Source organism: Eptesicus fuscus, chromosome 4 (genome assembly GCF_027574615.1).
Source record: "Eptesicus fuscus isolate TK198812 chromosome 4, DD_ASM_mEF_20220401, whole genome shotgun sequence".
Lineage (NCBI taxonomy): Eukaryota > Metazoa > Chordata > Mammalia > Chiroptera > Vespertilionidae > Eptesicus > Eptesicus fuscus.
Genome location: NC_072476.1, coordinates 67,161,329 through 67,176,315, shown reverse-complemented (window position 1 = coordinate 67,176,315; position 14,987 = coordinate 67,161,329). Strand labels below are relative to the sequence as shown.

Below are 14,987 nucleotides of genomic sequence, written 5' to 3'. Positions count from 1 at the left end.
TCAGGAACAAACATCTTTAGGTAGGCAGGACACTTGTAGTTCATGTTAAACATGACAATGGAAAGACAGTCCTGTCGATTAGCCTCTGAAGTTGCACCCAGTTTTTTGCCTTGTTTCTGACCCCAAGCCCCCACTTCACGACTGATTCTGATAAGAGTCTCCATCATGTTGCTCTCTGTGCACCTTAACAACTGTCACTCTGCTCACTGGTGACAATAAGCTACTTTGCAAATTTAAATTTGTTCAATGTGGTTATCCTTTCCCAATCCAGCAGGCAGATCTAGAACTGCAAACAACTTTCACTTTTCTGTATCAATTCTATTCTGGAATATTTCCCGAGATTGTGGCCTTGTTGCTCAGAGACCTTGGCAAAATTTACAGAGATCCCATTCTATTTTTGGCAGGAGCATGAATTACCAATGCTAAATGAGGACTTGTAGGATTTCCTTGAGTTTTGTAATTGGTATACTATATATATTATGAAAATAACTAACCTCTTTATTTACATTGTTTCAATAAATATATTGTCTCTGCATCAGTTAGCAGACTTCCATTCAGTTTTAAAGAACACCATTTTTTAAATATTTAGTTCTATGTAGTTTTTATGGCACTGAAAATGGAATCATGACATTAACTATTATTATCTCCCTCTCTCCACTCCTGGGCAGATTTACAGTTGTAAGTATATGAAACACAGAGTTTATTCTTGTATTATTATTTAGTAGTTATTGTATTATTTTCCCTACAAACAACTATAAACCTACTTTTGCCCTACCCTATAATTTAAAATTAAAAAGGGTCAGCTCATCATTAAATTTTACATTATGTCAAAATAGCAACCTTCTCAGGTGATATCTGGAGTTTGAAAATAATACCACATTTATGTAAATATAGGCAATTTCACATTCTTCACACCAGCCATATCCTAGTCAGGTCCCATAATACTGAATTACAACAAGGAAAAAAAAAACAGATAAAATTCTAAATAACTGTGATACCAGATGGTGGTTATTTAAATAAGACTGTCCTTATTTTTAGAACACAAACTATATCCTCATCTTTTTAACTTAGTTCTAATTAATTCACTCACCAAATACCTCAGTAAGCACTCTACTGTGGCTACATATAAATCTCCATCATGTAAGGGCACAACTCACTTGCTATTTTTGAAGTTGAGTGTTTTGTGCAGTCAAGTAGTTACTGAAAATTGCTTTCAGAAAAGCAGCTACTTTCCTTCCCTCCCTGCCTTATGTAAAGCAGTAACAGGGCTCTGTGTGCATGAAACTCATGATCTCCATGCGAGACGAAGAGAATCTCTCTTTGCTCCTGCAGCTCAAAAACTGGGGGCTGCTCCACCTTGCAAGGCTAATTCACCCCTTTCGTTTTCCTCCTGCTAGCATCCTCCTCAGTGGTTGCCACTGAAGATTCCATCTGTTTCCCTCCAAAGGGCTCCTGCAGGTTTTAAATTTCTGAGCCAGGTCAAACTTCAGAAGAAGAGCATGGCTATTGACTACTGGACCCATGTCTCCTTCCTTCTGCCTCAACTGATGAGCTGGACTTTCCAGGCTTTAAATATTCAAATTTAATTTCAGCTAATGGAGGGTGCCAGCTTCAGCAGGCATGAAGGATGCCCTGTAGTTACTGTCAAATTTGAATATATCCTCCAATACACATTATGGAAGCTTTATTAATGAGAATTGTTACTTGCTGCTTGTTTTTTCACATTAATGTTGAGAAAACTAAGGAAGTCTCGAAGGACCAAGAACTCTGTTTTCCCATTGGAGAGTCATGGACTTTTATGAAATGGATATAACCTATGCTTTACTTCTTTCCCAGAGTTGTCTTATCAGATAGTACACTGGGTAGGTTATGTATTGATACTTCAAAATAAGCTGACTTGAACACAAAGTTCTTCCACCTGTCTTGAGCTCCTCAGATTGGGAGTTCTTGGAGGCACTGTGTCATGCTGAGATCCTTTTCCCCATACATCTGGCAGTAACTGCCTGCTGAACACATGAGTGAATGAATAATCTGTGTTCCTAACTCGTTAAACCTATTATTAAAATTTAAAATTTGTTGAAAACTAATACGTGTTTACCTTCTAGTGTTCATAAGAGAGTTGATAAGCTCATTAAAATCTAAACTTACTTTGGAGACATTGATTCCTACTGACTTCTATTGGCAAATTAGAGGCCAACCAAAGTTCTAATGAATTAGAATATATTCCATTTTGACTTGGAAAAAATTCAAAATTAACATTTAGCTTCAAAAACTTACTTTTGACTTTGGTGTCAATTAGAGTCATCTTTTTCAGTTGTTTATTATTCACATTAGCTGGGGCCTCTGTAAACATCTAGATTCCTAGCTCATCCCCAGAGCAGAGGCAGGGCCCAGAAATCTTTATTTCTGCATAAACTCTCTCAGCAGTGTTATGATCAGATGTTTTTGGTAACAACTAAATTAGAGAGTTCACCCAGGTATTGTAGACTGTACTTGATGAATATGTGTCATTAATCTTTAAGGTCCAACAAAATCTTATTGGAAATGGGGTTTTGGATTTTCTTTTATAGAGAATCCAGAGTAAAGCTGCAATGTTTTTGACTTATGCTTTTAAAAATCCTGGATAATTTTTTAGGGAGAGAGACAAAATATAATATTAGAAGCTTCATTTTCCCCCCAAAGATGAAAGCTCCCAAAATGTGAATTCAGGTTTACTTAAACACTATGATATTATGACTAACATACTGGCTAAAAAATCCATCTTAATTTGTAATGTTTCCATATAAGTACTCTTCCTGAAATTTATTATTGTTTTTACTTTGGCTTCTAACCTTAAAAATTAAATACTGAAAGTGTCTGTGAAATTTTGCAATTTTCCTGCTAACTGCAGTAAAAAACAGCTCCAAAAGTATAAAACAAATGTCACTTTCATGAGAGCAAAGGAACATTTGACTTTCAAATAAAAAAATGTATCTGAGTCCATGTTGTAGAGAAATATAAATGTTGGTTAAATGTTAGAAAATACATATTGTAGAAAAAGTAAGAATGAAGGGACTGTGATGAGACTGTTATAATGAGACATGCTCAATTATAAAAGGTTTAATGTAGAATTTTCTAAAAAAAATTGAAACTGAAGTTAACTATAATTTTTATAAATGCTCTGAGAGGGTAGTGAAAAGCTTATTCTAAATGAAAAGAACAAAGCATCTATTTTTTTTTTTCAATTGACTATTGGTGTGCAAATACACACACACACATACGTCTATATATATATTCATACATATATTTAGACACTCATATGCACATATATAATTTTCCTTGGCATTGCTTTCCTGAGGCTTAGTCAGCTATGACTAATGAAAAACAGAAAAGGCATTCATACAGTTTGAAAAGTTAATTTACGCCACTTACAGTAAATCTAAAATATTGCTATTATGTTAATATTGTTTTGCTGAAATAATAAATCTTATTTCTGGATCTACATTAGATTCCATATACATACGCCAAAAATATATTAGAGCCAGCAGTCTAAAACAACAACAACAACAACAAACAGAAAGGCACAAATAAAGGAATTAGAAAACTCTGTAAATATTTCCTTTTGAAATGTGCATCAATAAAACATTTCACAGGCACATATTTTTCCCTGAAACATTCAGTTCATTTATTATATTTATTAGGACAAAAGCTTGTAGTTAAATTTGCACTTGTAAAGAATAAGGACGTTTTTCCCTTATGGAAAGTAACCATGGAAAACAAGACATAAATAATACTAAGAGTCAACAGGAGTTGGCTTGTTGAAGTTTAGAAAAATTAATTGCTAAGTTGTGTAGGGCCTCTCTATAAAGGATATATGAAATTATAAGAAAAATACCTAGTACTAATAGTAATGAAAACAAGAAAGCAAAATAGTAATTTGAATATATCAAAGATATCTATACATATAAAAGCCAAGCAACTGGAACACTAGAATGACCAGTCACTATGACATGCACTGTGGCCAGCCAACCTGCCTGATCAGGGGGTGGCCCCTTCCTCCAGCTGGCTTTGGCTAGATCAGGGGCGGGGCCAGCCAGCCAACCTCCCTTGGCCCCTCTGCCCTCCGGCCTGGCCCAATCGGCCCCCATCAGGGCGGGCCAGCTGGACCCCACCTGTGCACAAATTCATGCACCGGGCCGCTAGTATGTGTGTATACACACACACACACACACACACACACACACACACACACACTGAGTGGCCATATTATTATGATCTCTGAATGCATAATAATCTGGTCACTCAGTGTATATCCTATATAATAAAAGGCTAATATGCAAATTGTCCCCTCAACCAGGAGTTCGACCAGCAGGCAGGCCGGCCAACTGCCCATGTCCCCTCCCCCTGGCCAGGCTGGCCGGACCCCACCCATGCACAAATTCATGCACTGGGCCTCATATATATATATATATATATATATATATATATACACACACACACACATATATATATATATATATATATATATATATACACACACACACACACACACACATATACACACACACACACACAAACACACTGAGTGGCCATATTATTATGTGTTCAGAGATCATAATAATATGGCCACTCAGTATATATAGATATCGATATAGATATAGATATAGATCTGCACATAAATACATATATTCACAAATGTTCAAAAAACTTATGCAATACATTTTCTCATTTATTTTATAAAATTCCCTTCTCTGTGGGAATGGAGCTGTTTATGTCCTGAGGTTTCTTCTTATACATAATGTATTTCTTTATTATAATAGTAAGTGCTGCATTTTTTTTGTATAGTTTATTGGTATTAATTTTGTCAGTAATACATAGTAAACTTACCTAAGTCTTTTCTTCATTATATTGAATTAGCTATAATATTATAAACAAACTGGCAAAATTTGATTTCAAAACTACAAGTTACATTAGCTGAGTTTAACTAATTGTCCTGTTTATAATATTTAAGTGTTTTAATATTTTAGAAATTTTGACTTTGGATAGATAACACTGTAACATTGTCTCATATGAGAATTCTGGCTTACACCCTTTTCACTGACTATGTTAATACACACTCATAATTTTCTGACTTGCCTAATAGGAGCATATTTGTTTTTTAAAATAAGACTTATTTTGAAAATGGTCAAAATCAAAATCATGTGTTATAATAAATGCAGCTCCTAAGTACATGAACTTACAATTATAATATATTTTACTTATGCTTATGGAGGTAAGTTTCTGAGGCTCTATATTAATTTGAAGGTAGGATTGATAAGTTTAAAATGTATACAATCACTAAAACAAAACAAAAAGTTATAGAAAATAAGTCAACAAAGAAAACATTAAACATTGAATTAATCCAAAAGAAGGCAGGAAAATAGAAAGAAATGAAGAAAACATGTGACAAGTAGAAAATAAACAGCAAGATGATGGATGTGAACTCAATTACATCAATACTCATTTCAAATATAAATACTCCAGTAAAAAGCAGAGAAAGTTGGATTTAAAAAAGAAGACCCAGCTATATGCTGTGCAGAAGAAATGCATTTCCAATACAAAGTACAATTAGGCTAAAAGTAAAAGGATGGGAAAAACATATAACAACATATCACTAATCAAAAGAAAGCTGAAGTACCTCTATCAATACCCATAAAGTAGATTTCAGAGTAAAACATATTATCAGGATAAAGAAGGGCATTTTCTAATGATAAAGGAGTTATTTGAGCAAGAGGACATTATGATTCTAACTACTCATGCATCTTTTAACAGAGCTTCAAAATACATCAAGCAAACACTGATATAACTGCAAGGAGACATTCTCAATTATAGTTGGAGATTTTCACATTGTTCTCTCCATAATTGAGAGTACAAGTAGATAAAAAATCAGTAAAGATCTAGAACACTTGAACAACACTATTTAGTACCTTGGCCAACATAGCACAAAAGTTTTACATACATTTCAGACTAAGATAATGAAGTAAAATGTGTTAATATGAAATTTTCTAGTCTATTAAGGAAAAAATTTTAAATTATTCACATATAATCATTAAATCACATGCTTCATGTAAATGAAAACAAAGAAGTATTTCACCACTACAGTGGTTTCACCATATTTTTCTTTACACCTCTTCCCAAATCATCCTATATAATGATTTCACTATTAAAAATGTGCTTTCTACTTATTATAATTGTGCTTTTTAGACATGGATTATGGATGAAAATACTTATCTACTTTAAAATTAATTTCAAGAGTTGTATACTTTAGGAAGTTTATAAATCTTCACCTTATGGAACATAAATATTTTCTATGCATCAGACTGCCTACTGTAAAATGTGAAAGAAAGGAACTGAAATCATTGCTTGCAATAAATGATGGCAGATATTTGTCTACAGCTCAAAAAAAATTTTGAACAGAGTTTTACAAAATACCCAATATTAATTAAATCTAAGATACTGCTAATTATAAAACATGGCATTATTTTATGTTCTAGAAAATAATAAGTGCTGACAATCAAATTGTGACAGTGCAAGATACAACAGTTTCTTAGATGGTAAAATGTGTGGGTGCTCTGAGATATTCAATGAATGTATCAAGAAGCTAAATGAGCTTGCTCTAAGATGTTAAAAGGTAAATAGATGTGGCTAAACTAAAACATGGTCCTCTAAAACAAATTTTGTGTGAACTGAATTCAGACTCTGTTGACTCGCTTAAAAAGCCATTGCGGAATTAGAATTTCTAGAAAAATTTATAAGTTTTCTGCCAGAACATCTGAAGAAAAAAGATATTCTCAACTCTCTATCCTACCTTATAATAGAGTAATATGCAAATTGACTGTACATTTGCTACACCCACAAGCCACGCCCACTAGCCAATCAGAGTGAGTATGCAAATAAACCCAATCAAGATGGCTACAGCCACAGAGATCAAGGTTTCCCAGGCAACAGAGGAAACCAAGCTTTCCACCTGGCCTTGCCTGGCCTAAGTCTCCACTCAAGCTACAAAGTTTCAATTACAGAAGGTAAACAAATTGAAACAGAAATGGTGGCAGCCATGGAGCTGGAATGAGCAGGCCAGGGTTGTCCCCGGCAACAGAGGAAGCAAAGCTTCTACAGCCCTGGCCGGCTTAGGCCTCCACTCCAGGCTACAAAGTTTCAATTATAGAAGGTGAATTAACCCCAACAGAAATGGCTGCTGGCCATGGAGCAAGCAGAAGGCTTGGCTCCGCTCCAGGATACAAAATTTCAATTGTAGAAGGTAAATAAATTCTAGATACCAGGGCCTCCGCTTGGGTTGCCAGGGGGCGTGGCTGGCCTGCAAACCACCACAGGCCCCTTGCTCAGGCCGCCCCACGCCCCAAGGGAACCCCCATCCTGATCCGGGACACCCTTCAGGGCAAACTAGCTGGCCCCTACCCGTGCACCAGGCCTCTATCCTATCTAATAAAAGAGGAATATGCAGATTGATCAACACTCCAACACACAATATGGCTTCCCCATGTGGTCAAAGATCATGCCCCCATGTGGACACAAGATAGCTGGCACAAGATGGCCAGCAGGGGAGGGCAGTTGGGAGGCACCAGACCTGCAAGGGAGGGCAGTTGGGGGTGATCAAGCCAGCAGGGGAGGGCAGTTAGGGGTGACAAGGCCGGCAGAGGAGGGAAGTTGGGGGCAAACAGGCTGGCAGGGGAGCAGTTAGGCATCAATCAGGCTGGCAGGGGAGTGGTTAGGGGGTGATCAGGCTGGCAGGCAGAAGTGGTTAGCGGCAATCAGGAAGGCAGGCAGGCGAGCAGTTGGGAGCCAGCAGTCCTGGATTGTGAGAGGGATGTCCGACTGCCCGTTGAATGGGCAGTCGGACATCCCTCGAGGTGTCCCAGATTGGAGAGGGTGCAGGCTAGACTGAGGGACAACCTCCTTCCGTGCATTAATTTTGTGCACCAGGCCTCTAGTTGACTAATAACACAATAGCAGGAAGAACTATTTTATAAAATGAAAAAAGAAATCATTATTAACTCAGAAATACTTAATGTGTATAAAATTGTTGTATATGTTCACCCAGATCCTTAAACAAAGATATTTTGTTTCTGTTGATGTTCTCAGAAAGCTAAGGTTATTGGGCAAAAAGACTCCAAGCCATGAATTAATTTCATTAGTTCAGCTGAGGCCATATTTTAATATTTGACCCAACTAATTATTGATATTACCTCAGAGCATGTCCATTCTCTATGGTCCATAAAAATCCCGACCAGTAGATACCAGAAAAAGTTGCTCAAAATGATAACAACTTTTAGAAAAATAATTAGAAATTATATGGTATAGAATTGTATGATGCATTAATATATATCTGTCACTGTAATATTAAAATATATAGGTCAAAAATTAAACAAATATATGAGTCAAAACTCAATTTAGGAAGTTGAGCTGAGGAATGTCCTATATTTTAATTTTGATGAACTAATACAAGAGTTGAAATTTGTGTATTTCTAAAATTCCAAATTGTTAAAATAATAAAATACAAAAATTAAAAAATATTTCAGTTAATGTTTGAATTATATTTTTCCAAAAAACATTTTTCTAATACCAGTAATGTATTTTAATAATAAAAATAATAGCATCATGTGTTGGAACAATATTTACATGTGCCTTATGATAAATTAGTTAAGTTTCTATTGGGTTTATAAAATATAAGGTGAATCTTACTTAATTGGATATTAGGTAATTGATAATATAGAAATTGTTATTAGTAATTTGTTTTCCTGCACCATTACCATATTTGACTATAAACTCCTTTACAGTGCTATTCTTTAAAGCTTTTTATCTAACATACATTTTTCAATGTATTTGGTCATTATTTTCATTACATATATATAAGCAGTTCATTCAATCAAACTTGGATACAATTTGATCCTCCACTTCCGCATATTATAAACCACATGGATGACTTACCTTATCTTTTCTTTGTTTTTCATCTTGGTACACAGTCCAGTGCTCTCCGTCATTGCTGTAAGCCAGTTTGTAGGAGCCTACGAACTGTACATGACCAAAATCTTTAGCTCCTTGTGTAATGATGCCTGTCACTTTGGTAGGGACAAGAAGATCTACCTAAAAAAAGGAAAACACATAATTTAAATGCCACAATAGAGTCTATTATACATTTGCAAGTCTCTTTAACTCAGGAGATTAAGAAATATATATGCTAAAGGCAAAATTCCATTGATTATATGTAATTTGAAAGTAATGACTAAGTTTATTAATGGCTTGTAATTTGGATTTTGCCACTGGGGTAAACAGTTTAAAGCTTGAACAACCACTTTGACCATTTTAAAATAAAAAGATGGTCATTTCAGCATACCAATCAATTTTATATTAAACTGATTCATTCAGCTGTGCAGTTTTGTGTAACTGAGACAGTTTTGAACTGGAAAGCTTGACCTTCTTGAGACTGGTCATTATCTCCCAGATATTGTATTATAATTCAATTTCCTGACTTTACTGGTCAATTCATAATAATAAAGTTGTTGCTATGCACACATCAGAAACAAAAAGTGTTGCCCTCGCCTGTTTTGCTCAGTGGATAGAGCATCAGCCTGTTGACTGAAGGGTCCTGGGTTCGATTCTGATCAAAGGCACATGCCCAGGTTTCAGGCTCGATCCCCAGTAGGGGGCATGCAGGAGGCAGCTGATCAATGATTCTCTCTCATCATTGATGTTTCTATCTCTCTCTCCCTCTCCCTTCCTCTCTGAAATCAATAAAAATATTTTTAAAAAGAAACAAAAATTGTCTTAGAGGTTTCAAAATTAAACATTAAATAAAAATTCAATCCTGTTTCCATGAATTTTAATCAGTTCATTAATATATAAAAAATTAATAGTAATCATGATCTAATGAAAATCCTCTTTCAGAAAACTACAATCCTGAAAATATTGAGGAGAAAGTTGAGTATTGTTCAAAGATGAAGGATGATTAAAATACACATCCATGACTTGTGGGATCTGTGTTTATAATGTGTTTGTTCCTGCAAAATATATACTTAAAGGACAAATATATACTTAAATACCCATGGTGGTTTAGTAAGCATTAAATTTATCAAATTGAAATACAAAAGATAGGGATAATTTTTATCAAAGGATACATAACATTGAATAATTTAGTATTCTCCCTCTTCATTTCCTAATTCATGCATTTTTTCTTACATCATGTGATGCTCATTAAATAAAAAGGAACAATTTGTTTCCATGTGGACAATTCTTATAAGACCTTTACTTTTTGTTCCTTAATATTTCTTGATCTATGACTTCCTTTCTTCTCTTACAATAGCCACCTACTTCCTCCTACTTCCTATGACTAAGTGCCCTGTTACATCCTTGATCTTATCATCTTTAACTGTCATGATCCCATGTGTGACCTTGGTTGCTTTCAACCACTATGTCCTTTTGTTTCTATTTCAGATTCTCCATCCTGAGATGTTCATAGCCACAAATAGACAGTCATGGGTCAGATACAGGTCATGAATGAGAAGAGAGGGCTAGGAGAATGCATTGAATAGAGCATATTTAATGACATAGATGCTCATCAAATAAAAATATAAACAAAGTTCCCAATGCTTCACAGCCTAGAAATATTTCCTTTAAAAATCACATAAACTTTTATTTACTTTTTAAGACATTCTTTAATTAAAAACATGATGCTTCAAATTGAGCTTTAATCCTTTATTAAAATACTTTAGAAAGTCTAACAAAAACTACAAAATACTGTGCATCTGTTTTTGCTATTTTCCAAGCATGTATTATACCATCTAAAAACCTTGTGCATCCAATAGCAATGCAGGGTGGCAAAAATGTGGTAACCTGGGAAGAAAACTGTTGTTGCTCACACTATACTAAGTGCTTTCTTGTATGTGTTTATTGAGCCCCCTCAACCACCCTGTACGATGGGGTAGTCTCTTCACTGTAGGGATGAGGGAATAGATGTCTAACATAACTTTAGTCAAAGATAAACGGTGAGTAAAGGAAGGATCCCAGATTCAAATCCATGTCTTTCCCATTCAAAGTTCCTCTATTCATAGAGATTCTCAGCAGATGATTTTTTTTTTCCCCATTCTCTGTGACTATTTCAGGAATTTCTGAGGCATTGCAAAGCTTTCTCACCACACATCAAATTTACAGCAACCCTAAGCCCTAGACAAAAACAATTCTGGCTTCACAATACTGGGATAGCAGCCCTGTTTTCTAACACGAATTTCCTCTCTGTTATTCAGCTGTTGGAGCTTAAAAATATGGATTGCTTTTGTTGTCCTAATTCCAAATCTAATTGCGCTGAGACATGTAGACATAGCTGCTGGTCTTCACAGTGTTCTTGATGCTGCTAACACTCAATAAATGGAAACATTCTCTCTCTCTCTCTCTCTCTCTCTCTCTCTCTCTCTCTCTCTCTCTCTCTCTGCTCTGAGTCACTGTTTGCCATCAAGGCTATAAACACACAGGAATTCAAACTGCCTCCAAGAATATGTACACCTCCAGGGCGAGATTCCTCATTTCCTAAACTTCCTATATAGTCGTTAGCTAACGTGACGCAATGAGGAGGCTCATAGCATCCCTTTTTCTGTGGTGTTTCTTTTTTTTTTTTTTTTTTTATTTTTTTAATTTCTTTATTGATTAAGGTGTCACATATTTGTCCTCATCCCCCCATTCCCATCCCACCCCTCTCCCCACGCAGGCCCCAATCCCCTGTTGAACTTAACCGTTGGATAGGCTTATATGCATGCATGCAGGTCCTTTGGTTGAACTCTCCCCCTCCCCCCACCCTCCCCCTACCCTCCCCTATCCTCCCTCTGAGGCCCGATAGTCCGATTGATGCCTCCTTACTTCTGGTTCTGTTCTTGTTCCTCAGTCTATGTTGTTCATCATTTCCTCTAGATGAACAAGATCAAATGTCACTAGATATATACTAATAAGAACTGAATGTGAGACGAGCAATAATATTTATGCTGACAGGCAAATGAATCAATCTGTAGCGAGCTTCCTCCTGGACCAACAGTTCTTTTGAGACCCAATTTCGATTACCAGTAGTTCCTTATGTGTACATGTCAGCACTGACCCCTCAGCTCTGGATGGTGGACAAATGGTGGTAATGGAGGTCCGACTCCCTCTGGTTTGGTCTCGGCCGAACCCAGGGGCACGGCGTCACCTGGACTAAGGGGCACGTGGCCTCACCCATACCCAAGGGGCGCGTGGTCTCACCCGGGCCTGGGACCCAGCCTCACCCGGATGGATCCAGGGGCGCACGGCCTCACCCGGACCCAGGATCTGGCTTCACCCGTACCCAGGGACGCTTGGCCTCTCCCAGACCCAGGGGCACGTGGCCTCACCTGGATCCAGGGACACATGGTCTCTCCCAGACCCAGGGACGCTTGGCCTCTCCCAGACCCAGGGGCACGTGGCCTCACCCGGGCCTAGGTTCACGAGGCCTCACCCGGATCCAGGGACACATGGTCTCACCCAGACCCAGGAACGTTTGGCCTCTCCCAGACCCAGGGCCACTTGGGCTCACCCGGGCCTAGGTGCACGAGGCCTCATCCGGATCCAGGGACACATGGTCTCACCCGGACCCAGGGACGCTTGGCCTCTCCCAGCCCCAGGGCCACTTGGGCTCACCCGGGCCTAGGTGCACGAGGCCTCATCCGGATCCAGGGACGCATGGTCTCACCCGGACCCAGGGACGCTTGGCCTCTCCCAGACCCAGGGCCACTTGGGCTCACCGGGCCTAGGTGCACGAGGCCTCACCCGGATCCAGGGACACATGGTCTCACCCGGACCCAGGGATGCTTGGCCTCTCCCAGACCCAGGGCCACTTGGGCTCACCCGGGTCTAGGTGCACGAGGCCTCACCCGGATCCAGGGACACATGGTCTCACCCGGACCCAGGGACGCATGGCCTCTCCCAGACCCAGGGCCACTTGGGCTCACCCGGGCCTAGGTGCACGAGGCCTCACCCGGATCCAGGGACACATGGTCTCACCCAGACCCAGGAACGATTGGCCACTCCCAGACCCAGGGCCACTTGGGCTCACCCGGGCCTAGGTGCACGAGGCCTCACCCGGATCCAGGGACGCATGGTCTCACCCGGACCCAGGGACGCTTGGCCTCTCCCAGACCCAGGGCCACTTGGGCTCACCCGGGCCTAGGTGCACGAGGCCTCACCCGGATCCAGGGACACATGGTCTCACCCGGACCCAGGGATGCTTGGCCTCTCCCCGACCCAGGGCCACTTGGGCTCACCCGGGCCTAGGTGCACGAGGCCTCACCCGGATCCAGGGACGCATGGTCTCACCCGGACCCAGGGACGCTTGGCCTCTCCCCGACCCAGGGCCACTTGGGCTCACCCGGGCCTAGGTGCACGAGGCCTCACCCGGATCCAGGGACACTTGGGCTCACCCGGGCCTAGGTGCACGAGGCCTCACCCGGACCCAGGAACGTTTGGCCACTCCCAGACCCAGGGCCACTTGGGCTCACCCGGGCCTAGGTGCACGAGGCCTCACCCGGATCCAGGGACGCATGGTCTCACCCGGACCCAGGGACGCTTGGCCTCTCCCAGACCCAGGGCCACTTGGGCTCACCCGGGCCTAGGTGCACGAGGCCTCACCCGGATCCAGGGACACATGGTCTCACCCGGACCCAGGGACGCTTGGCCTCTCCCAGACCCAGGGCCACTTGGGCTCACCCGGGCCTAGGTGCACGAGGCCTCACCCGGATCCAGGGACACATGGTCTCACCTGGACCCAGGGACGCTTGGCCTCTCCCAGACCCAGGGCCACTTGGGCTCACCCGGGCCTAGGTGCACGAGGCCTCACCCGGATCCAGGGACACATGGTCTCACCCGGACCCAGGGATGCTTGGCCTCTCCGAGACCCAGGGCCACTTGGGCTCACCCGGGCCTAGGTGCACGAGGCCGCACCCGGATCCAGGGACACATGGTCTCACCCGGACCCAGGGACGCTTGGCCTCTCCCCGACCCAGGGCCACTTGGGCTCACCCGGGCCTAGGTGCACGAGGCCTCACCCGGATCGAGGGACACATGGTCTCACCCGGACCCAGGGACGCTTGGCCTCTCCCCGACCCAGGGCCACTTGGGCTCACCCGGGCCTAGGTGCACGAGGCCTCACCCGGATCCAGGGACACATGGTCTCACCCGGACCCAGGGACGCATGGCCTCTCCCAGACCCAGGGCCACTTGGGCTCACCCGGGCCTAGGTGCACGAGGCCTCACCCGGATCCAGGGACACATGGTCTCACCCGGACCCAGGGACGCATGGCCTCTCCCAGACCCAGGGCCACTTGGGCTCACCCGGACCTAGGTGCACGAGGCCTCACCCGGATCCAGGGACACATGGTCTCACCCAGACCCAGGAACGTTTGGCCACTCCCAGACCCAGGGCCACTTGGGCTCACCCGGGCCTAGGTGCACGAGGCCTCACCCGGATCCAGGGACGCATGGTCTCACCCGGACCCAGGGACGCTTGGCCTCTCCCAGACCCAGGGCCACTTGGGCTCACCCGGGCCTAGGTGCACGAGGCCTCACCCGGATCCAGGGACACATGGTCTCACCCGGACCCAGGGATGCTTGGCCTCTCCCCGACCCAGGGCCACTTGGGCTCACCCGGGCCTAGGTGCACGAGGCCTCACCCGGATCCAGGGACGCATGGTCTCACCCGGACCCAGGGACGCTTGGCCTCTCCCCGACCCAGGGCCACTTGGGCTCACCCGGGCCTAGGTGCACGAGGCCTCACCCGGATCCAGGGACACTTGGGCTCACCCGGGCCTAGGTGCACGAGGCCTCACCCGGACCCAGGGACGTTTGGCCACTCCCAGACCCAGGGCCACTTGGGCTCACCCGGGCCTAGGTGCACGAGGCCTCACCCGGATCCAGGGACGCATGGTCTCACCCGGACCCAGGGACGCTTGGCCTCTCCC

The 14,987-nt window shown here is 42.1% G+C and overlaps 1 protein-coding gene across 1 annotated transcript in view; it reads right to left on the bottom strand.

Annotated features, from left to right (window-relative positions):
• The window catches only part of EDIL3 (EGF like repeats and discoidin domains 3), a 392,540-nt gene that overhangs the window by 14,667 nt on the left and 362,886 nt on the right, over nucleotides 1-14,987 (bottom strand). Inside the window, exon 10 of the mRNA XM_008162007.3 lies at nucleotides 8,965-9,120. Coding sequence (XP_008160229.1) covers nucleotides 8,965-9,120 — 156 coding nt within the window. The remainder of the gene's footprint in view (nucleotides 1-8,964; nucleotides 9,121-14,987) is intronic.